The sequence below is a fragment of the Rhinolophus hipposideros genome (assembly GCF_964194185.1).
Source record: "Rhinolophus hipposideros genome assembly, chromosome: 11".
Lineage (NCBI taxonomy): Eukaryota > Metazoa > Chordata > Mammalia > Chiroptera > Rhinolophidae > Rhinolophus > Rhinolophus hipposideros.
The window spans coordinates 72,788,530-72,814,016 of record NC_138057.1 but is presented as its reverse complement, the minus strand read 5'-3'; the positions used below and the strand labels follow the sequence as shown (position 1 = coordinate 72,814,016).

The 25,487-nt window shown below is 40.1% G+C and overlaps 2 protein-coding genes across 2 annotated transcripts in view; both read right to left on the bottom strand.

The window, feature by feature from the left end:
- OR5C1 (olfactory receptor family 5 subfamily C member 1) overlaps positions 1–13,085 on the bottom strand; it is a gene marked incomplete at both ends in the record, with an annotated part of 100,525 nt that extends 87,440 nt beyond the window's left edge. The window contains one exon of the mRNA XM_081066718.1: positions 12,969–13,085. Coding sequence (XP_080922844.1) covers positions 12,969–13,085 — 117 coding nt within the window. The remainder of the gene's footprint in view (positions 1–12,968) is intronic.
- LOC308504704 (olfactory receptor 1f45-like) lies at positions 731–1,684 on the bottom strand (the record flags this gene model as incomplete). Its single annotated transcript, XM_081065887.1, has 1 exon — positions 731–1,684. One exon carries the CDS (start codon positions 1,682–1,684, stop codon positions 731–733), a length of 954 nt encoding a protein of 317 aa, XP_080922013.1.
- Positions 13,086–25,487: the final 12,402 nt, after the last annotated feature.

Sequence of the window (25,487 nt, the reverse complement as noted above, 5' to 3'; positions counted from 1 at the left end):
TAAAGAAACCAGAACTCAGAGACAAAGAATGTTCCTCAAGTTTCACAGTAAGAACGTGGTGGATTTTTGATTCTGACTTGTACCTTGTGACTCAAGTCTTGAAATCCAGTCACTATAACAATAAATAATATTAGAACTCAGGTATATGTATAGGGGGGCTTGGGCTAACATAATCCAGTTACTTTAATTTACAAATGGGGAAACCAAGGCTCAGAGACATTAAGTGACTATCCAGCTGTCACAGTTCATTAATGGCAAAGCCAGCACTGGAACGCAGGACTTAAAGCTCCATTCTTCTTCTAGAGAAAGAACACTGTCTATTTAAGTATAAAGTATCAGATCAGTTCCTTTGTATTTCATTCTACCAGACATAATGAATCCTGTATTCTTGGTTTGGAGATCTCTTCCGTTATAACTTGAGCTAAACAAAAATTTGGACTTTTATTTCCATTTTATATGTATACAAGCCCCCACCCATGGACTTTTCATAGGCATTCATTAACATTAACAAGAACCATTTTGAGAGTGGGTCATAAATTACTCAGAGCGTGGGCACTTCACAAAGATGATTGGGGGTTACTGACATCACTGGTCCCCTCCCTGTCCTCAGATGTCAATTCTGTACTTTGAAATATAAACAGAAGAAAAAGAGGAGTCTCAGGTTCAAGGAAGCTACAGTGGTTGCGCTCTCAGGAGGCCAATTTTCGACTCTCAGCTCTGAGTCTTGGAGTCAGGTCCTGAAAGTGCTGAGAGAGAGCGTTTTCCTTCTGAGTAGTTTTCCCAGAGCCCCCTTCATGTCCCTGTTTCTCAGGCTGTAGATGAAAGGATTCAGCATGGGGGTCACCACTGTGTACATCACTGAGAAGACTCTGTCCTTTCCACCAGAGGGGGCGGATGGAGGACATAAATAGACACCAATAGCTGTGCTGTAAAACAGAGCGACCACAGAGAGGTGGGAGGTGCAGTTGGAGAAGGCCCTTTGCTTACCCTTTGGAGAATCAATTCTTAGGATAGCCAATGCAATGTAACAGTAAGATGTAAGGATGCAGACAAAAGGTCCAATGAGCAGTGTTCCTCCCACAAGGATGAGCATCAGGCCATTGACATAAGTACTGGAGCAGGCCAGCTTCAGGAGTGGGACCAGATCACAGAAGAAATGAGGGATGATATTGGGGCCACAGAAGGAAAGCCTGGTCATTAGGAGGGTGTGCACTAGGGCATGGAAGGTAGTGACCACCCATGACCCAGCCACCAACAGGACACAGCGTTGGGAGTTCATAGCCATGGCATAATGGAGGGGTTGGCTGATGGCCACATAGCGGTCAAGTGCCATCACTGCCAGGAGAAAGTTGTCTAGGTCTGCAAACAGGCCAAAGAAATAGAGTTGTGTAAGACACCCACCATAAGAAATCAATTTACTTCCTGAGCCAATATTATGAAGCATCTTGGGAAGTATTGTAGAGATGAAACCAATGTCAGAGAAGGACAGGTTGGCCAGGAAGAGGTACATGGGGGTGTGGAGGTGCTGGTCAGAGCCTATGGCCAGGATGATGAGCAGGTTCCCCAACATGGTGACCAGGTACATGCCCAGGAAGAGCCCAAACAGGAAAGGCTGCTGCTCTGGCTGCTCAGAGAGGCCCATGAGAAGAAACTCATACATGCTGGTCTGGTTTCTTCTATCCATGTCTGGAATTCTGTATGAAATAAATTTTATTGTAATCTAAATAGCAAAAAAGTAACATATTGCAGTGTAGATATTATTTTGAACCCCCATTTAAAAAAGATTCTGTGGTTTAGGTAATTCTGTTTGGTAAAGCTTGAATTTAACTGTGCACATTAGAAAAGACAGTTTGGATCAGACAATTTGTAAAATGATAGATTGGTGTCAGATAGATATCTGATAGATAGATAGATATCCAAGGCTCCTTCAAATGATTTCAGCTGTCCCCACGAAACATGTCAGGTACCATGGAAACATGTGCTCTGGACTGTACACATCCTATCAGTATACACTGAATAATTACAATTTAATAATTAATGAATAATAATTTTTTCACTGAATAATTATGTAATTAAGTAAATAGTAGTGTACTTAATTAAAATTAGATTAAAATAATGTATATAATATATAACAATTAAATCATGTTTCCCCCAAAATAAGACCTAGCCGGACAATCAGCTCTAATGCGTCTTTTGAAGCAAAAATTAATATAAGACCCTGTCTTATTTTGCTATAAGACCCAGTATAATATAATATAATATAATATAATATAATATAATATAATATAATATAATATAATGTAATAAATTAATATAATTAATATAATTAATATAATATAATATAATATAATATAATATATCTTATGTTGTGTACTATAAGACTGGGTCTTATATTAATTTTTGCTCCAAAAGACGCATTAGAGCTGATTGTCTGGCTAGGTCTTATTTTCGGGGAAACACAGTATAATTAATTAAAAAATAATTTTTAAAAAGGTAACATTTCAGAACAACATATATGCTTATAATTCCATTTTTGTAAAATTAAACCATAAATGTTTGTATATGAGTAAGAACACTGTATATGAGTAAAGAACATGCTGAAGGTCAATAGTATTTACTTCTGAGAAGTAACTCTGGGTTAAAAGGTTGTGGGTGGTGCCACCTTTTGCATTACTCATATTTTTACTAGAATGTATTATCTTTGTAATTAAAAGGTTATTTTAAAAAATAATGGATGAAAGAAGAATTAAGAATAATTTTATCTTGAAGAACAATAAAAGGAAAAGTATGATGGATGTAATTGGTCGTGTTAATCCAAGCAACCATCCAGAAAGAAGCCAATATGGAAGTTTTGGGAGACCCAGAATTCTGACAAGTTGACCAGGGTGTAATTTCTGAAAGGCAATTCTGACAAGTGAGCAACAGAACAAAAATGCTTTTGACCTTGTGTGAAGAAAAGCAAAAGCGATGGGGCAAGAATATTTCATCATAGTCTAGTCCATTTCGGCCTTTTAAAATCTTCCCAGCTGTTCCAAAGAAAAGGCTATAGAAAGTTCATAAAATACTGCTCCAATTCCCTCCAGCATGGCTGGGAATTACATGATGCTCCTTACTTACAGGTATTAATACTTCTCCATCCAGTTTGAACCTCTTCTTCTGGATTTAAAAATCTAAGTTTTAGACTGCATATTACAGCTCCTGACTCCTCCTTTACTCTAACAGGGCCTTCTTATGTTTGTATATTAGATTCATATATTGCAAAATGAAGTAGAAAGTGTCAAATCCTTAGTTTGCCCCTGAAACTACACTTTAGTTTGTTTCTAGTTCTGTTCAGAGAAGAAGATGTCTTGATTAGAGACTCAAACATCTTTATTTTCCATAGCAGCCACAGTGAGGCTACACCAGGGACCTTGTAACTAGAAAATACTGGGCATTACGTTTGGCCAATCCATAGCCCTTGCTCTGACTCAAAGAAAAAGAGTAATAAGAATAGCTAACACTGGCTGCGCACTAGCCACGTACTAACCACTGGATTCTCTTCAGTAACAACCCTGTGCAGTGACTCTCTGATTTGACTTTATTATCATTTCTCTCTCTTTAGCAACCTTTAATCATTTGTGTTTACTCTCTTCATGTTTATACATTGCAAAGGAAGTTGTAGTAAAGGGAGGAATTAATTTAGTAGTTGAATATTAGATTCTCTAGATAAGGTCTGAATATTATTTAAAGTGTGCTGAGCACAAAGCTGCCTTTTTAAAACTAAATTTATTGGGGTGACGTGGTTAATAAAGTTATATGGGTTTCAAGTGTATAGGTCTACAATACATCATCTGTATTTTGCATTGGTTTACTTTAAAGATGTAGAAACTGAAGTTCAGGGGGTTAAGAAACTTGCCATAGGCCACATATTTGGGATTTGAAGTAAATTTGTTGGAATCTAAGTTCTTAGTTCTGTGCTGCATTTCAGTGTTCACCAAACAACGTTGCAACTTTAGTTCCGCTTCCCACATATTTTCAATAAGGAGAAAATGAACTGTCAGCAAATTAATTAATTTGTTATTTCAACTTTTATCAAGATATAGCTGACAAGTAAAATTTGTATATGTTGAAGGGGTACAATGTGATGTTTTAATATATTTAATACATAATTACAGATGCATTGTGAAATGATTACCACTATCCAGTTAATTAACACATCCGTCACCTTAGAGAATTTAAATATTCATTCAATTTGGCAGTTACAGTTTTCATGGCAAATAAAGAAACTGGTATTTTTGGTTTATGCATCAGTCTTTTGTGAGTGTAATTGGTGTGTCAGTCCACTTTAGTCCAAACCAATGCCTGGGTAAGTTCGGTTTCTGTACTTGCAAAGCTAATGGCCTCAGACCAGGATTTCTACTCTAAGAGACTCTTTCCTTTCTGGTGTCTCTCCTCTACCCCCAACTGCAACTAGATCCAGGTTTAGGAACTTAGCAATTAGCAGAAAATACAGTGATATATTTTGTTATATTCATTCAATTATATCACCTGTACAGTGAGAAATAGAAATAAATGTACATTTATTCCAGTTTTCACTTTTCTTGCCCAAGGGTAATTAACTTTCAGGAATCTCATTATTTCCTAGAAACATACAGCCCATTATAAACAGTCACACTGATTCCAAATGAAAAATGTATAACAATGAGTTAATATTCTCAGAATTCTTCTGATATTCTGGGCAAATAAACTAAAAAAACTTTAAACAATTGACTTTTGGGGTAAAGACATGTCCTGTGGTTTCAACTTTATTATTATGACAGATGGTCTAACACTCTGGCCAGTAGTCTAAGCTGGAGGGATGTATCACAATCATGTGGGGGGCATTTTCTATACACTCTCCTCAAAATGGAATCCCCACTGTATCTAGACACTTAAAATCACTGCATTAGACTCATATATGTGTTTCCAAGGAGACTATTTCAGTTGCATATAGTAAAGGAAAAAAACAGCTTGCACTAAGAAATTTTTGATTCACCTTCTGTATCTTATTACCTTCTGTAATAATGTGGCTTTGAATAATTTCATTTAGCTTCTCTGAGCTTTGGTTTCCCCCTGTGTGATGAAGGATAAGTACATCTCCTCAAAGGCTATTGTGAGGCTCCTTATTGCCTCATATCAGGAAAATGTCCAAATGAATTCTTATCATGACGTAATCAGCCCTTCATCATTCTGTCTCCATCCATCTATCCAATGACACTTCCCCTCATGCATGCCACCCCACATTCTTCCCCACAAAACCACTCACAGTCCTCAAACAACTTGTATCCTGCCTGCATGCCTTTGTTCCTTAGCTCTTCTACCTTCCTGAATGTCCCTTCTTCCTCTCCATGTGGCAAGAGCTCAGGTGTCAACACCTGAGAATGTTGGAGTTCATTGCATTATCCTCTGCTCCCACAGCCCAGTACATGGGGCGCTGGTAGAACACCCGACGTATTGCCTTATAATTATTTCCTTTCTCCATTTAAACTGTGTATCCTTCAGTGCCAGGGACTCATTTTTACTCATCTTGTTTCTTCTTAGTATGTACTTGGTTATCATCTGAACCATCTGAATGAAATAGTGGATGGATAGGTAGCAGGCTGATATCTTAAGCCATGAGAAAACCATGTGGTGTTATTATTTAGCTACCAGTATTGCCTTTTATTTATACAGATAGTTAACAAAACAGATGACTCTTAGTGAAGATCATAGGTTGCCTAACATACGTTCTAGTACATAGAAGGTACTCAAAATTGTTTGTGAAAATGAAGAAAAGTATTGTGGATGTTGAATTAGTAAGTCTAATCAATTGCATATTTTCACAAGCACTGAATTCAAGGTGTTTGTATTTTACATTTGAACTAAATATTGTTTTGTTTTAATTAGAAAAGAATGCAGAAAAAAATTAATGGCTTGGGATTCAGATTTAATATGAACATATCTTCATTGGTCTGAATCTGCTCCTTTGTGCCCTTTTCCAATGCTGAGAAATGTTCTCCCAAATCTCTTCCATATTTGAAAACAGCCAACCCGACCTGACACGCTCCGTCCACATACCAAACTCCTCTCAGGAGTACATGGAGATTTCAGGAAACTGTGGTTTCAGGGACCAGAGTGTTAAATTCATAACCTGGCGAAATAGCCCCCCGGATTAAAGCTACCTAGCCACTCCACCCTGTAGGGACGAAAGGATATTAAGCTGTCTATTACAACTGTCTTATTTTATGAATGAGCAAACAGATATCAAATTGCTGCTGTAATCTGTCCAAGTTCAGCGCTACAACTGATATCAAAAACAGGATTCCTGAAACTATTTCCAATGGGCCATTCTGCTTCTCTTGGCTGACCAGGGAAGGGGACATATGACCAGTGACTTACTGTCAGTTCTGAATTGGGTCAAGAAGAGCACCACATTTCTTCATGTTAAAGCAGAGGTTAGATTATCCTGTTCTCAGTTCTCACTTGTCAGGAGTAGAGAAGCCATATTTGAAGACCAGAGGAAAAGACAACATCTTCTCCTATGTCTTAAGGCGGAAGGGACCCCTGGGGCATGGAATCGTCATCTCTTCTAAGGAAGGAGAAATGAGGGCAGGTCATCCTAGATCCTGAGCCAGCCAGACTGACTAGAAACCCAGGGAAAAACAAATTATCAACATGAAGCACAATCCCCAGAGCTTCCTGCTAGAAGTTGTAGAGACATCAGGGAATACTAGTCTCTAAAGTACGCATTGTGGGAAAAACCTTGGTTCATTGCCCAGACCCAGTCCTCAAATTCTAAATGAACTGCTCTGACTTTGTGAAGTTCACTTATCATGTCTGGACTTTGGTTTTCTTAGGTAAACACGTCAGAAAACAAAATATTCTCTCACAGTAGAAATCTTAAAGTTAACATTTTTGTCATTCCAGGGCTGAGGCTGCGTTAGCGCGTTGTCACACTCCTGTGAAGCTGCCGCGTCCCCCTGACCTACGGCTGTAAACTCATGGACATTCTAGAAATGGGGGGCCATTCAAAGCCTCTTGAAGCCAGAACAGCGCCCAAATCAGAATAGTCCTCAAACTGTCTTTCCTAACAATTTTGAGCTTTTGGTGATTATTCTGTGTGCCGGACGCTATGCTAAGGCTTTCCACACATTGCCTAACTAAAGCCACACATCAGCCGTGCATTCCCAGATAAAATCTTCACAGCTGCTGTAAGAATTTAAGCTCTTAGGAAATAGAAACATAAATGACAACTTCCATAGACATACAACAATAGCTGTCGGAGGGAGGCTAGATATATCCGTATATACATAAGGGGACATACACACACACACACACATATATGGGGACATACGTATACATATATAGTCCGTCTGTATGTGTACATATATAGAACATATATGGAATATGTATAAAAGTATTTATGTCCCCATATGTATGGGTTAAACTCTTGATACGCACACACATGTATGGAATATTCCATATTCATGTGTATATATAGGACTATATATATATGAACATATATATATACATTGCCATTTTCTGTAAGTTAAACTGATCAAATATTGGTTATTTTGTGTAGTTCAGTCTAATATTATTGTGTAGTCAGAACCCATGCTTTTAACATGGAACTTTCCCATTTCATTGGTTTTGAGCGCCAGACACTCCATTATAGATATGTAAACTGAGGTTAAAGAGTTAAGTGACTTTCCCAAGTTCTTGCCTTCACCTGGTAGGTCTTTTGCCCTCTAATTTCACTCAGCAGGATGTCTCACATTTCTTGCCTGGGATGTTAAGTGAAAGTAAAGAGTTACAAAACTCAGGGCAACCCAGTCACACTCAGGTACGTGAAAATGATAGCAGACCCTTTCAGGAAGCAGACAGCGTGTTAGTTATCTCAGTTGATGTTACAATAGAAGGAGGTCACTTAAGGAAATATTGAGGTCATGGGTACAAATCAAAAGCCCTCAAACGCACATGCAAATACCACACACACACATACACACACACACACACTCAGCTGACTTGAGGATTTTAGTCATGTGTTTCCAATCCCCATTCTAAGGGAAGGCTAAGCAGTACATGGCTCAGCTCACAAACACTGATATACATATAAGTCATAAATAACACACAGGTAAGACATACACAATTTGCAGTAATGTATCACCCACAAACACACACTGCACATCAACACACTCACACAGGACACATCTGGTAAACACTCAGCTCACCACATATGCATAACTCAAACCCTAAACATACACGTTACCAAAAACACTCAAGGCCGCACATAATTCAATAATCTTGCAACAAACACATACCAACAACACACATGCACACCCAGCCACACTCACTGCACCAAAGCACACACCCTCCCATTACTGAGAGGTGCCTTCTGACCCGTCCCCTTCCCGGGGAAGACAGTCAGCGTGGGCCAGTGAAACCTGTCAGTCACAGGCAGTCACTAAACCACCACCCACACCTCATGCACGTGGTAACGTACCCACGGGAACATACACACTGTCATCAGCAAACAATACACATGCCTGCTCTCACACGCATGTGTCACTCACAGACACAGCTCCCACGTGCACTAGCACATGCTGCTAAGCAGAGGTTTGAGCCCTTCTGAGCTCGGTTCCTTGGTGAGGTCGGACTTCTTTAAGCAGTGAGACAACCTCTTGGGGGTGATGGCCTGTGACCACTACGTGGCCATCTGCAGGCCTCTTCCCTAGTCCACACGAGTCCTCTTGGGCACGTGCCCCGTCTCTCAGCATGCTGGGTTCTCACCAGCCTTGCTACCCTCTTCCGTACCTTCCTCATGGTGAGGCTTTCTTTCTATGCAGGCAACACCATCTGTCACTTCTTCTGTGACATGGTCCCTCTGCTGTAGCTCTCCTGCTGACACAGCACCAACCAGGTAGCCCTATTCACTGTGGGCTCCATGATACTCACTGGCTCTTTCTCCCTGATCATCTTGTCATACACACACATCCTCTCCACCATCCTCAGGGTCCCCTCTGCCTCTGGCAGGCAAAAGGCCTTCTCCAGCTGTGGGTTTCTCCTCACTGCGGTCCTCTTGTCCGATGGTGCAGCAATTGGTGTCTACCTGTGCCCCCTTTGTCACACTCGGTGTAAGGACAGGGTTGCCACTCTATTTTACGCAGTGGTGACTCCCGAACCATCTCATTTACAGCTTCAGGAACAACGATAGGAAGATGGCACTGAGAAGGCTTTTGGGAATTCACACCCTGTCTTCTCAGGGACTTGAATCCTATATCCAGATTTTGAAGTTACGCTCTGGAGAAGCCATGTGTTTATGAAGCAGTATTATTCCCTATCACATTTGCATAGGTTTTAGAGAAAAGTGATCTAGAAATCATTCTCTTAACCCCCAAGTCTGACTATGTATGGAGTCAGTGTATTTCATAAAGGACACTTACTGTCATAAATGTTGTCAGTTTTTCCCTGGTATTGTACGGTGATCTTAGCCAGACAGGAGCAAGGCCAATTAAAACTTCATTTGTTTACTGTTATTCTAATGGAAGTATAAATTTTTTAACATGCATGTCAACCAGCATTTATTAATCTCTCCCATATGCCAGATACTGTGTCAGGCAAAGGAGATATTGGTTCCGTGTCTGGGAACTACTTTCCCAGGCGGTGTGCAATTTGATTAGGTCCAGTCATGACGACTTCTCCATAAAGCTTAATGTTTACTTTATTCCACTTTCTTTTCTCTCTAAATGCATTATGCCATTTACTTCCCCAATTATAACCATCTTGGATATGGTACTCTGATGATCACATTTTACAGATGGGGAAACTATTACTAGTAAGTGGGGAAGGGCAGGTTGAAATTTGTTTCTTGTCTGACTCTGGAGTCCAAACTCTTACACATGTTAGTATCTTGCTTCTCAGTGCTAATGTTTATGCCAAGAGACAGATCCATATTAAGCTAATATGTATATGCTGGTGCCCACCGTGAGCCAGGTACTGTGCCAGGCACGACTGGCAAAATGAAAAATGAGTGAGATCCTCTTCATGTCTATACATGTTCAATTTAGTGTCAATCAAGCCAAATGGTGATAGTTACCATAATAAGTGTTGGAGCACAAAAGGAAGAAAAATAATCTGCCTGAAGGTGGTCAGGTACAGTTTTGTCCATGAGGTGACATTTTATTGAGTCTTAAAGTGTGAGCTTATTTGAACTGGTGGAGATTCCATAGGGATAGGCAGTGGAGGTCATGCTAGTTCTTGGAGCCATTCCAGCCCAACTTTGGAAATGTTTCGTAGTGGTTATCTCTCTGAAATGGGTCTGGCCTTTCTTTCTCAGTTCAGTTTCCATAAGTCTCTTGGTCGGTTCTGTTCTTTGGGGCTACATATTTCATTCTGCGTTACCCACCCAGAGTCAGTTCTCCTTCCATCGCCGTGTATTTGACCCCCTTCACCCTCTTCTGCCACCTACATCTCCCCTTACCATCTGGTAATCACTAAATTGTTGTCTGTGTCTATGAATTTTTGTTTGTCTTGTTCATTTGTTGCTTTCAGTTTTGTATCCCACATATGAATGGAAACATGGTTCTCGACTTTTTCTATCTGACTTACTTCACTTAGCATGATAATCTCAAGATCCATCCATGTTGTTGCAAATGGCAGTATCTTTTTAAAGCCAGAGGCAGTTTCCTAGTACCAGAGATGCATTCATTAGGACAAAGGTTAGGGTGGACGTATTACCTTGTGCATTTAAAATGGTAAGTATTAAGCTTCTCTCTGAAAGGGGATGGGAAGAGAAGAGAAGAGAAGGGAAAGGATGCAAAGAGAAGAAAAGAGAGAAAAGAAGAGAAAATTGGATATAATAATAGATTTGTGTTTTAAGCAGTATTTGCATGTTACAGCACATGTGCCAACATTGTGCTAAGCACTTTATGTGTTATCTTTTTAATTTTCACAACAGCCTTAGATGATAGTTACTATAGTTACTATTACTATTCACTGGTTTATATTTGGAAACTAAGACTTGGGTATTGATAACTTGCTGAAAGTCACACAACGGTAGATCTAATTTATAAACTCAGGTATTTTTGACTCTAACATAAGTCTTGTTTTCTTTAAAAAAAAAAGAAACTATTCAAAACTCTGAGTTTGTCAGTGAGATCTCAGTAGACCACAGTCATGTAAGGAAGAAACTAACAGAGTACAGCGTGGTTTCCAAAATTTCTCCTGTGGGTCACTGAAAACTCCTCTGCAGGTTTTTCGGGTATATCCTTAGCAGCATTCCCCGCAGAGAAGCAATCGTGAAATTAATTCAGTTATCTTTTAAAATAGATCTATGTACAGACTGTTGACATAGTGGTGAAGGACAATGGTTCTGTGAGAGAAACTTGGTGAGAACCCCACATAATGTGGTCCAAACACTCTGCTCTTTGATCGTGTGGCTTGATTCTTAAGTAATTTCAAAATATCTAACTAGAAACTTCTATCCAAGCAGAGGGCGTTCTCCCGTGGGGAGATACCAGAACCTCTGAGTCTGTTTCCATTGTGCCCTCTAGCTTCTTACTTGCTCTGCCTCATCTTCAAATCATTGCTAGTACAGGGAAGAGTTGTTGATTGGAACAGTGTGTGTGAACAGTGCGAAGGGAGCAAGAAGAGACAGAAAGCTGGGAATTGAGAGGAGTATGGGGGTTTCATGTCCTCTTAGGCATAGTAGAACCATTAAATACGTTTATTTTGGAATCAGATATCTGGGTTTAAATTCTGGCTTTGCCACTTATTAGCTGTGCACCCTCAGACACATACTTTAACCTTTTTGAACTTTTGTTGTCTCTTCTGTACAATGAAAATATTTACCTCAAAAGAAGATGTTCAATATTGCTGAAGATAACGCAGATCTAAGCATAGAACCTGGGACAAGTAAATTTATATAGATAGATATTTTTTCTTTTAACCCTCCCAGAAACACTGCATGATCGAGAATATTTTATTACCCACTTTTGTAAGTGAGGAAATTGTGGCTCAGTGAGGTTATTTAATGTGCCTTAGATTGGAAAGCTAATAGGTGGCAGATGCAGGATTTGGACGTAGATACCAAAGTAACTCTGTCAGTTGATTTCCCCTGAATTCCCAAAATGATGCCTCTGGCCTCATGGAGATTGCCATGCCCTTCCACTCAGGAGTCTCCCCAAGGCTCGCTTCATGTCTCTGTTCCTCAGGCTATAGATGAATGGGTTTAGCATGGGTGTCACCACGGCATACATCACCGCAGCCATCCTGTTCTTGCTGGTGGAATCAGCAGTGGAGGGAACGAAGTAGACCCCAATAGCAGACACGTAGAATAAACACACTGCTGCGAGGTGGGAGCCGCAGGTGGAGAAGGCCTTCCACTTGCCACTCGCCGATGGGACCTTCACAATGGCAGCCACAATGCGGACATAAGAAATAATGATCAGCAAGGGGATCAAGATGGTTAATGCCCCTCCCCAGTATGTCAGCACACATTGGTTGGCATAAGTATTGGAACAAGAGAGCTTCAACAAGGGGAGAAGTTCACAAAAGAAGTGGGGGATGATGTTGTCAGAGCAGAAGGACAGTTGAGCCAGGAGAATGGTGTGGGTTAGAGAGTATGACTGAGCGAGGAGGAGGGCCATGCCCACCAGCAGGAAGCAGCATCTGGGGCTCATGATCAAGGTGTAGTGAAGGGGGTAGCAGATAGCCACAAGCCGGTCATATGCCATCACCGCCAGCAGGAAGACATCTAGACCAATGAACCACAGGAAGAAGTGAATCTGAGAGAGGCATCCCGCATAGGTGATGGTTTTACTGTGGACCTGGATGTTCACCAGCATCCTGGGAACTGTGGTAGATGATAAACATAGGTCAGTGAAGGAGAAGTTGGCCAAGAAGAAGTACATAGGAGTGTGGAGGTGTGGATCAGAGCCAATGGCCAGGACGATGACAACGTTCCCCATCACGGTGACCAAGTACATGCTCAGAAAGAGGCCAAAGAGGAGAGGTTGCTGTTCATGCTGCTCAGACAGGCCCAGGAGGAGGAATTCAGAGACACTAAATGTGTGGTTTCCTGGTTTCATGCTGCTGGTGTAACTAAGGAATAAAACAGAGGATGACACTTCAGAAACTTTTGTTGACCTAATATTGTCTCAATGGAAACAAAGGCATAAAGATGGAATCAAATATGAATAGCTGTGCATTATCTCATGGAAGCCTGAAAGAGCTCTATGAGATAGTTATTATTATGCCCATTTTATTAATGAAGGAACTGAGTCTCTTAGAGACAGAGGTAAAGTTTAAATCTGGCAATTCTGACTTTAGAGTCTGTGATCTTAACCTCTTTACTAATCTGCCTCTGATGAAGCACCCAGAACTAATTCATTTATTGTCTCCACATTCAATGAGTATCTACTATGTGCCACATTCAATGAGTACTTACTGTGTGTCACATTCAGTGAGTACTTACTATTTGCAAGTCCCTGCTCTAAGTACTAGAGAAACAATGGTAATAAATAACAGCAAGGTTTCTGCCCTCAGGTAGATAATAATCTCATCAGAGGAGTCATGTAATAAGCACACACATTTTTTTTTTAAATGCTGAAATATAGCGATGACTGACCAGCAGATTACTTTAAATTTGTGGTCAGCAAAGAACTCATTATGGAGGGATGGATAAGAAGGAGCCAGCCAAGTAAAGAATTGGGTGGGAGAGTGTTTCAGATGCAGGGGACAGCAAGTGCAAACATGGGATGAGCACATGTACTTGGAGAAGCAGGGAGAAGGCAGGTGTGGCTCAAGTATGGTAAGCAAAGGAGAGTGGTAGGAGAGGAGGCTGGGGCGGAGGGTAGGAGCAGGGCACCTGACCCTGTGCACATTCTCAGTACAGAGACCTGTGGGCATGGTGGGCATTTAAGCAACAGATGGTCATTACCTGATCTATGGCCTGGGAAGATCATTCTGCTACTGTGGAGAGAAGGATTGTAGGGATATGAGTGCCAGCGGGGAGTAAGAAAACACATATGGGATTCAGGGCAGGGTGACCTAGTGAAGTGGATGGATCTGGGCTGTTTTAGGCAGTTTAGTGACTTGCCCATGGAACCCATAAATGGTGGAATGGGCTCGAGAATAAAAGGATTTTCACTCCTCCAGCTGCAGCTTTAGAGTAGAAATAGTTAAAATTCTCTGAAGTAAACAGGAAAGAAGTAAGGTGATTTCCTTTATCAACTGGGGCCATTTAAAAATGACATAGTTGAGAGAATCAGAGAAACGATCCCTAGAATATTTCTCAAATGTCAGAATTCCTGGAATGTCCCGGAAACATAAGAAGACTAAGAGGAGAAGGGCAGGAGATACAGAAACTCTTATTCCTAGAAGGGGAGAAAATGCAAAAGTTAAAGACTTCAGGGAATATGTGCAGGTTTGTAGATATAAAATCATTTATGATGTGTTTACTATGTGCCAATGATGTCTAGCATTTATTCCACACAACCTCTATGCCAAGTATATTTACCTTCCATTTTCAGATCAGGAAACAGAGCTCTGAGAGGTGAACTGACTAGCACAGCTAAAAAGAGAACAAGTCAGTATTCAAACTCAGATGTCTCTTCTACCAAACCTGTAAGTTAGTCCATTATGCAATTCTACCTCATAAGGCAGCAGACATTTATTTTCTCGTGGGTGCTCTGGATATTTGTCAACTACTTTGGGAATGTAACTATATGGAGTCGATCCATCCTTTAGATGCCTCCACGGTGGGTCTAGGGAGCCACGTTTGTATTTTTTCATCTATTCAAATATTTATTGACTGCCTACCTATGCCAGGAATGGCTGTGGGGACTGGATATTTAAGGCTCATCCAAACAGGCGTAGCCCCCGTGCTTACAAGCTTATTGGGGAAGCTGACGATAATCAATTAAGCAAGTAAACATATAGTCGGAAACTGATTAGCATTGAAAAGGGCGGACACAGTGGTATCACTGAGAAAGAATCGGAAGGCCTAATTTAGATTAGAGCTCAGGGAAAAAGTCTTTGAGAAAGTTAAATGTAATTCAGGACCTGAATTATTAATAGTAATTATCTGTATCAGGAATAGAAGACAGAAGACTAAGGATGTAAACTTTCCAGAACATGTGGAAGTCCCAAGGTAGTAAAAAGAGTCTGGCCCCTGTGGGAAGACCAGTGTGACTGGAGAATAGACAGTAAGATGATAAGTTGCATGAAACATGACCCGGGCTCTCTGACCACAGGTGACTGAACCATGGAATCAGCTGATTCAAACTGAGTCAGTCAGGTTGTCTTTTCCAAACTTGGAGTTGGTGATAAAGAGAATTTAGCCAGTTCATTTTGGACCCTAAGATAAAAGTTCATGTAGAAATACAAGTTCATGTAGAGTTGGGAAAAGAACAGCATTCTAGCCACTGCAGCTTGTGTAAACCCATGCTGAGCGGAACAGAAGCTGAGATATATCTGCCTAGAGAACATTGGAACAAAGTTGGAGAAACAGCAGTCAAGAGGTGTGTCGTTCCCGAAATGTACAGTGTCGCTGCCTCCTGATTTCCCAGTGTAATGTCATTCTCTTCAGTCTTCCTCCCCCCCCCCCAACCCCGCCGCCCGTAACAAGAAGCAGAATGACTTAGGGCTCAAGAGTGCAGACTCTGGGGTCAGACAGACTTGGGTGTCAGTCTTACCTCTGTCAGCTGTGGGTAAATTACAAAGCATCACTATGATCACAGCAACAGCAGCAAGAAGAGTTAACAAGTATTGACTGCTAACATCCTGCCAGACACTGTGCTAAAAGTGTTCTACTTCATTGTGTTTTCACTATCTGAGATCAACTCTCTCTTTTTCAGATAAGAAATTGAGGTATGAAGAGATGAAGTAATCTGTCCCAATGAAGACACTGGTGAGTAGTAAAGCCCAGACTTCAGCTCTGGTCTATCTGATTCAGTACTTACCCAACTGATCTCAGCCAATCTCAGATTTTGTTGAGCAGTGAGGTTCTGTAGCCTTGACACTTTCTCTCTGGACAATGGCAAATTCACATCACAGCCTCATTTGGAGACTCTGCCTCTTCCCTTTATGGAACGGAAATGAAACCCAGTGTTGTAGGCAACTGTGGAGTCGATTTCTGGAGTCGCGATAAATGGAGCTGAGAGAGGGCCTGAGTGGGCTCATGCTGGGAATATTTACTAGGTTCGGAGGCCCCAGTGTTCTCATTAGTGGGAACAAAGACTAATGGTCTCCAAATCCCTAAAGAGAGGAGGGGCAGTTCTATTTTCAAGTGGGATTCCTGTTCTAGTTGCAGACTCTCAGAGGGTTCCCCGTGCTGTCACCTCAGGAGGCACTGTTATGAGCTTCTACTGTTGCCCTATTCACTTCCACCTGTGACCCAGAAGAAAGAACTTGGGTCACAGATCCAAATGGAGACAGCAGAAATAAGGCATCTCTTTCTTCATCTGAACTTGACATTGTCTTAGCCCAAGATATTTTGGCCAATATTCTAACCCTTCTGTGTGTTACTATCCTCATCAAGTGCAACTAAGGTGTCTTTTGTAGAACAGAAATTCTTAAATGTGATGTAGACCAGTTTATCACTTTGTCTGACTTACTTTGCTCACCATTTTGTTTGTAAGATTCATCAATGTTTAGTGGGTTTTGGTTTATTTATTTTCATTCTGTTCCATTATGTAAATATACCACAATTTTTAATCCACTATACCGTAGATGGTCGTTTAGGTTTTTTCCAATTTGGGACTGTTATGAATAGGACTGCTGTGGATACTCTTGTAAATATCTTTTACAGAACATTTACAGAATGTGACAGAAATATATGTGCAATTCTTTGGAGTACGTACCTAGGAATGGAAATTGAGTCATACACCAACATGAGTAATACACCAACAGATACTATCCAATGGCCTTCCAGAGGGCTTACACCAATATATACAGTACTACCCCCTTTTCACAGTTTTGCTTTCCATGGTTTCAGTTAACGGAGGTCAACCACAGTCCGAAAATATTAAATGGAAAATTCTAGAAATAATTCCTAAGTTTTAAATGACATGCTGTTCTCAGTAGCGTGATGAACTTGCGCCATTCTGCTCCCCCCACTCCTATGTGAATCATTCCTTTGTCCAGTGTATCCATGCTGCATATGCTCCCCACTTGGTAGTCACTTAGTAACTTTCTCAGTTATCAAATTAACTATCTCAGTATTGCAGTGTTTGTGTTCATGTCACCCTTATTTTATTTAATAATGGCCCAAAGCACAAGAGGAGTGATGCTGCCAATTCAGATATGCCACAGAGAAGACATAAGGTGCTTCCTTTAAGTAAAAAGGGGAAAGTTTTAGACTTAGGAAGAAAAGAAAAAAAATCATATGCTGAAGATGATAAGATCTATGGGAAGAAAAAAATGTCTATCCATGAAATTGTGAAGAAGGTAAAAGAAATTGGTGCTAGTTTTACAGCCGCACCTCAAACTGCAAAAGTAATGGCCACACTGAGTGATAAGTGCTTGGTTCAGACGGAAAAGGCATTAACTTTGTGGGTGGAAAACATGAGCAGAGAAAATGTGTTCTGATTGATGGCAACATGTTGTGTCAGAAAGCACTGAACCTACACAAAGACTTCACAAGGGGTCCCTTGAAAGGAGTGACACCGAGCCACTTACTGCAAGTAAGGGATGATTACAGAGACTCAGGTGTAGCTTTGGCATTTTATCATCTGACATCATCACAAGAAGAAGAAGGGTGAATATGATAAGATATTTTGAGAAAGAGAGACCACATTCACACAGCATTTATTACAGTGTATTTTTATAATTGTTCTGTTTTATTATATTATTGTTGTTAATCTCTTATTGTGCCTAATTTATAAATTAAACTTTATAATAGGTATGTGTGCATAAGAAAAAACATAGTACATGTAGGGTTCTGTACAACTGAGGCTTCAGGCATCTATAGTGGGGGCCTGGGACTGTATCCCCCAGAGATAAGGGGGGACACTTTAGTCCCCTTTGTGGTATAGGATGGTTTCAGGTGTTCCACATCTTCAGTAAGCCTTAGATTGGTAGTCTTAAATTTTAGCCATGTGTGTAGGTATGTAATAGTATCTCATGGTGGTTTTAATTTTTATTTCTTTGATATTAATGAATTTGAACAGCATTAAATGTGTATATTGGTCATTTAGATGGCTTCTTGCATGAAATAGTTATTCGAATCATTTGTTTATTTTTGTATTGAATTTTCTCCCATTTTAAAATTGATGTGAAGAAGCTTTTATATATTCTGGATTTTATTTTTTTGTTGAAGGTGGATGGATGGATAGATGGATGGATGGATGGATGGATGGATGGATGGATGGATGGATGGATGGATAGATGGATGGATAAATAAATAGATGACATTTATTTATCCATCTTCTACTCTGTGAGTTGCCTTTTCACTATCTAAATGATATAAATGATATATTTTGATGAACATAAATTTAACGTAGTCAAATTTCTCTATTTTTTCCACAATAATTAATTAATTAATTAATTTTTTCCACAATAATTAATTAGTACTTTTTGTGTTTTGTTGAATCTGGCCAGATCTATTAGGTTGGTGCAAAAGTAATTGCTGTTTAAAAGGTTAAAAATAATTGCAAAAACCACAATTACTTTTGCACCAACCTAATATAAAGATATTCTGTGTTATTTCCACAAGTCTTTTGTTTTTTACCTTTTGTATTTAGATCTACAATCCTTCTGGAAGTAATTTTTTTTATGGTGTGAGTTATAATTCATCTTTCTTCTATATATATATATATGTATATATATATATATTTATATATATATATTCAGTTACCCTAGCACCACGTGTTGAAAAGCCATCCTTACATACAAATAGCAAATAGACATATGAGAAAATGCTCAACATCAAAGTCATCAGAGAAATGCAAATAAAAACCACAATAAGATATCACCTCACCCCAGTCAGAATGGCTATCATCAACAAGACAAATAGTAACAAGTGTTGGAGAGGCTGTGGAGAAAAAGGAACCCTCATACACTGTTGGTGGGAATGTAGACTGGTGCAGCCGTTATGGAAGGCCCTGTGGAGGTTCCTAAAAAATTACGAATAGAATTACTATATGACCCAGCAATCCCTCTCCTGGGTATCTACCCCAAAAATCTGAAAACATTTATACATAAACACATGTGTGCTCCAATGTTCATTTCAGCTTTATTAACGGTGGCCAAGATATGGAAACAACCAAAATGTCCTTCGATAGATGAATGGATAAAGAAGTTGTGGTATATATACACAATGGAATACTATTCGGCAGTAAGAAAACATGATATAGGAACATTTGTGACAACATGGATGGATCTTGAGAGTATAATGCTAAGCGAAATAAGTCAGACAGAAAAAGCAGAGAACCATATGATTTCACTGATAGGTGGTATATAAACCAAAAACAACAAAAGAATAAGACAAACAAATGAGAAACTAAAACTCATAGACGCAGACAATAGTTTAGTGGTTACCAGAGGGTAAGGGGGGTGGGGGGAGGGAGATGAGGGTAAGGGGGATCAAATATGTGGTGATGGAAGGAGAACTGACTCTGGGTGGTGAACACACAATGGGATTTATAGATGATGTAATACAGAATTGCACACCTGAAATCTATGTAATTTTACTAACAATTGTCACCCCAATAAATTAAAAAAAAAAGAAAAGCCATCCTCTCTTCACTGCGTTGCTGTGTCATCTTTGTCACATATATATGTGAATGTGTATAACTATGCATATAAATCTTTGTGTGAAGTTTTATTTCTCTTGAGTGGAATTGCTGGGTCAAGTGTATGTTTAACTTTATGAGAAACTGTTTTCCAAAATGGCTGTACATTATATTTTACTACCAGCAATTTATGAGCGTTCTTATATACTCACTACCACTAGAAATTACCTGTCATTTGAGTTTTAGCCATTCTAGTATGTTTGTTGGGGTATCTCATTGTGGCTTTCATTTCCATTTGTCTAATGACTAATGATGGTGAGTGTCTTTACTCATGATGATTTGCTATATATCTTCTTTGGTGAAATATCTGTTCAAATCTTTTGCACATACAAAAAAAAATCTTTTTTTTTTTTTTTTCAGTAAGTTGCTTGTCTTCTATATATATTTTGGATTCAAGTCTTAATTAGAAATATGTTTTGCAAATGTTTTCTGCCAGTCTGGGGCTTGCCTTTTTATTTTAAGAGTGTCTTTTGAAGAACAGATACATGTTGTTTTTATGAAGCCCAAATTATAAAATTTTCATGTATAGTCATAACTTTTTTGTGCTAGTTTAGAAATTTTTGCCTGCCACATGTTTACCAAGATTTTGTCTAATGTTTTCTTCTAATAGTTTTATCATTGTGCATCTTACCCATTTGACCCATTTCAAGTTACATTTCATAGGTGGGGCACCTCATCCCATCTCCTGATATAAAGGGGAAATGTGGGCACAGATGCACACAGAGGGAGAACATGTGGGAAGATCAAGGCAGAAACTGGAGTAAGTGATGCTTATACAAATGGAAGAATGCAGACAATTGCCAGAAAGTTCCCCCGACTGAAAAAGTAAAAATATCTTCTCTCTGAGATTCATTCATTCAACAAATATATATCAGACACCTACTACGTGCTGGGAGCTGTTATAAGTGCTAAGGGTATAGCACTGAACAAGACGAAGTCTCTGCTTGCATGCCACCTTCATTCTAGATTATTAATTTGCAATTATAAAAAAAATTGGGAGAGGACATCTGTCTTGTTTATAGCACTAAATGGAGATTAAGACAAAATAAATAAAGGATGGAGGTTACATTCTGGGAGATGCAGAGTAGGGAGAGTTCCCATCAGAAGGTTGAAATTCAGTGTTTCGATTTCTGTGCTGGTTGCCGCCCTTCCCATGGTTTGCCAGGCTTTTACCAGGACGGATGTTAGAGCACCGGCAAGGCCTCTTCCTCCTGCTGGTCAAGGATGTTCAATGCCAGCATCCTTTTTGTAACTGGTGTTGTGAACAGTGCAGCCCTCTTTCCTTATTTGCCGTCAGGTTTGTCCTTCAGATCTAAAAGGGACACTAACAGCTTCAATTAGCTGCGGAGATAGACAAAATTATGTTTATGGCATACAAGTGTTCTTCTGCCACCAGGAATCGTAGAAATGTTAAATATATTATTCTTTAAAAATGAGGACCATATAATTTTAATTCCTTGCGTTCCTCTGGTATGACCAAGTGTCTGCTGGCTGCCTAAGCCCCCGTCCCCACTGCAGTTTGTTTCTCAGGCCCAGCCTATCTTCAAATGTTTCACGATTCCGGTATTATTTCAACAAATAATTACTGAGCATCTTTCATGGAATCAGCTGCCCCAGGTGTGAGCAGTGCGGAGTGCAGTGTGAGCCGCTTAGAGCACATGCCACATCTGAATGAATACGAGAGGATTCCACTTGTTGGATGGCCTGGAACAGCACTTCCGTTCTTCTTTCTAGATCTCCTTTCCGGGTAGTCTCTCTAGGAGTTCTCAGATGAGGTGGGGAGGGCTTTCTCATGTAACAGAGCTGGAGCTCATTGCAGCCCTGGAGTCCTTCTGCTGTCACCTCCTAGGTCTACAACGCTCCTTTTGTTGCATTGACTTCTATTGTTCTACAGACTGTGGGCCACTGGCCGTCTCCTCTGAGCCACTGACCTCCAACTTGCTTCCATCCTTTCAACCGGCAAGAAAATATCTCCTATTTCTCATGATCAGCTGTCAGGAGAGGGTTCCCTGGCAGAGATCTAAAGGCCCTAATGACAGTTTGCAAACATGAGGGAAGCTGAGATGTGAGATTACTGGGCACGGCCTCACACTATCCCTGCAGCCGAGGTCCCCTCTGATATCCTGAACCCGCTGCTCAAATGGGCCCAATCAGCCCTACCTTCCCGATTCTCGACATGGTGGTTTCTCTAGATGGCCTTGCAGTTTCTTTCTCCATGGCGACCCTCATGGAATCTCAGTCCATTGACAGTACAATACATGTTTGAACCCTGTTTGGGAGTGGATTTAAGTCCTTTTCCATCAGCCCCAAGCAAACTAGGAGATGAGACTGGGTGTGCATTTTGTTTTCACCTGTGCACTTAGGAATGAGGGCAGCACCGACTGTTCAAAAATCCACCAAGGGACACTGTTGCCTATCACAGTTCAGTAGTCTAACATTCTTTCATCCCACCTGGCCACAACAGGTTCCACTGTATTCAGAGTTCCAAATTTATTCCTCCCGTGATACATCCAGTTACACTCACGCCTCAATCCCTAAATGCAAACCTCTGTTCCTTTAAGGTTAACGTGATGTCAATGTTAAAATAATTCACACTGAAGTCCAAATCATTTATAAACCTTCACATTTTGGTGGTATAATGTGAGTATGGTGTGCTTTTCAATGGGATCAGTGTGTGTGTGTGTGTGTGTGTGTGTGTGTGTGTGTGTGTAATGGGGGGTGATGAAGGGCTACTTGGTGCCCTTTTCCTGTGTAGGGTATTCACCTTCCTCCTACTTGGAACCCCTTTTTAAAAAGCAGGTGGTCAGAAACTTGTTTCCTCACTTCCTTAAGGCTGTTAAATCTTGTCGAAATTATTCAAGTGCCTAGCCTTCCACTGTGCTCTTAAATATCAGCTCACAGAGCCAGAGATCAGGGACAATCCTTTATTCTGCCATCTACTTCCCATGAATTTTCAAGACCTGTCTGGTCTTCTCCTTCAAAGATACTTTCTTCTTTCTCCCTGTGCCATTGTCTTCATTCAAGCATGCGTCATCTGTTACCTGGATGTAAAATGACCTTCTAATTGAGCTCCCTGTCCCCAGGCTCTCAAGTCCGTTGCCAACCATCTTGCTCATTGGTTACCTGAGTACTTTTTCTAAAACGCAAACATAATCTTTCCCAGGTTTAATCTCTAGACTTTACCCCACCCCCAGCCAATGGCACCCCATCATTTGCAAGACAGTGTCTAACTTCCCTAAGAGGGCACCATAGCCTCTTCACCATATGACCTTTGTCTGTCTGTCTAGACTCATCTCTTGATGCTCCCTTGACTCATATGCACATGTGCTTTAGCAACAACAGAATTTTTACATTTTCCTGCTATTTCAGTGCACTGGTCTCCTGTCTTGTGTTCCCTCTGCCTAGACTGCCATTTCTGCCATTACATATTGTAATCCTGATCACTCTCTAACACCCAGCTGAAGAACCACTTCTCTGTAAAGCTTTTGCTGACATCCAGGCAGCTTTAACTATTAATAAATCCTCCATGGTGCTACTACCATTTATTATAATTATGTCATTGTTGCCAAGCCTCAGTTTCCTCAACTGAGAAATACCGATAACAACAGTGTATGCTTCGTAGGATTATTATGAGGATTAAAAGAGATGATACAGGTAAAGCTCCTCATATAGTGCCTAATACACAGTAATCGTGCAGAAGCACAGTGATTATTAGAATATTGCTACTCATACATATTTTTCAGTTAACCTGTCTCTAAACTACTAGAATGTTCCCTCCTGTTGCATGGACGTCCAGTCTTTATTCAGCTCTGTCTGACCAGGGTTAGGCACACTGATGTCTGACAGAGATTAGGTAACTTATTAAGTGGCTATTCAACAACAGAATCTATAATACAAGGAAAGTCTCACTGTTTTTCTGGTATAACTCCAACTTTTTTATCTTTAATGACAAAATCAAAATTTATGTATGCTTCAGTTCCTGATTTCATTTATAGCTTCTTCCTCAGAAAAACCCTCTTGGAATCAAACATAATAATCAATGCAACACTTGCAGGGTTTTTTTCTTTTACGTTCAATAGCTAAGTGATTCTAAACTTTAGTATGTCCTCTCATCCACGTTCCATTGGTGACAAAATAAGATCACTTTTTAATCTTTTTTTACTGTTTAAATTTTTTACTCTTAAAATGTATGTATCAGAGTTCAAATTTGATATATATATGAAATATAATTTGCTAATATATAAATATATTTATATATTATACATGTGTATTTTATATGTATATATAATATATGTATAATATATAAATATATATACATTTTAACTAATTGGAATGTATATATTCCAAAGCTAAAATGTAAATGCTACAGCTCCTGATTCTGTAATATTATGATTCTTCTCCCCTGAGAAAAGTCTGTTAATTGTTATACTTAGAAAGAATTAACGTTATCTTTAATTTCTGAGAAGGATACAAACTGGTCAATTGAAGGGTCAATGCTTACTAATTTCCAGAAATATTAGTAAACTGTTTCAGGTTATTTAAAAAATATATGTAGCAAACTTTGTCCTAACCCAGAGCTGCTTCATTGGGGAAGGTCATGAGCCAGGCCTGGCATGGCTGAGGGGAAATACCCCAAATAAAGTACAGGTTTCCAAAGCGATTTCCAGAAGTTCTACATATGTGTGGAAATCAACATTGCACTTCCAGTTTGCTTTGGGCTGTCGACATGCAGGGAAAGCCAATCTAGCAGGTGAGGTGGGGATAAAACACTTTCTAGCAGGCAGGTGAGCTTGACATTTCTTGAGAAAACTCCACTCAGAGCAATGTCATCAATCCATGAATAAAAAGCTGAATGACAGAGCTGTGTTTTTTGAGGATGGCTCAGACATGGTCAAGTGCTCAGGAATCCATACAACAGAACTGCAGTGCAGAGAAACTGAGCCAGGTACTCATGGTTGTGTAGGCCAACCAAGGCATGCTTTGTCTAGACCAGCAAGAAAGGGTACAGCCCTATTCGGTTTTGTTCAGGCTCCCAGTTGAGACTGAGCCTGCAGACAAAGTGACTCCAGGCCTGAAGTTTCATCGGGGAGGGTAGGAGTAGGGACAATCTTTGTCCTTCCACAATAAAAGTGGGGATTCTCAAAGGCAGCCTCATGAGCTGTAGGTCAGGGGCCACTCTGAAGGAACATTAAACAAGTAGGAGTAAGTTACTCCTCTCATCTGTCTGTTTGTAATCTACCCACCTACCAACTCACTCGTTCATTGCTCCATAGTCATTTGGTTGTAGTTTAGTCCAATGAAGAAGTGTTGCTGTATCCTAGGACCCCTGCTTTTCTTTGAATGGGGTTATCATCTGCATGCCAGTCTACCATAGTCACCATAATTCAGGTGTATTTGTGCAAGTTCTGTTGCACAATTCCCCAGGATGCATGGGTAAGGAAAACTAGTATTTGATTTTCTTGGTCAGTTTTAATGCTAAGTCAATTTAGAATTTCATTTATTTCCAGTAAAAATATGTTAGATGTCTTATAGGTTTTCAGTTTACACAAAAGAAGAAATTGAGGTTCAGGGATGTTAATTACCTGAGGCCACACACTCTGGCAGATACAGCTTGCATTGGGATCTAGCTTTCACAAATACTCCTAACAGCTACATGGTGCTAAGTCTCAGAAGTATTTGTGATCCTGTTTCTCCTTA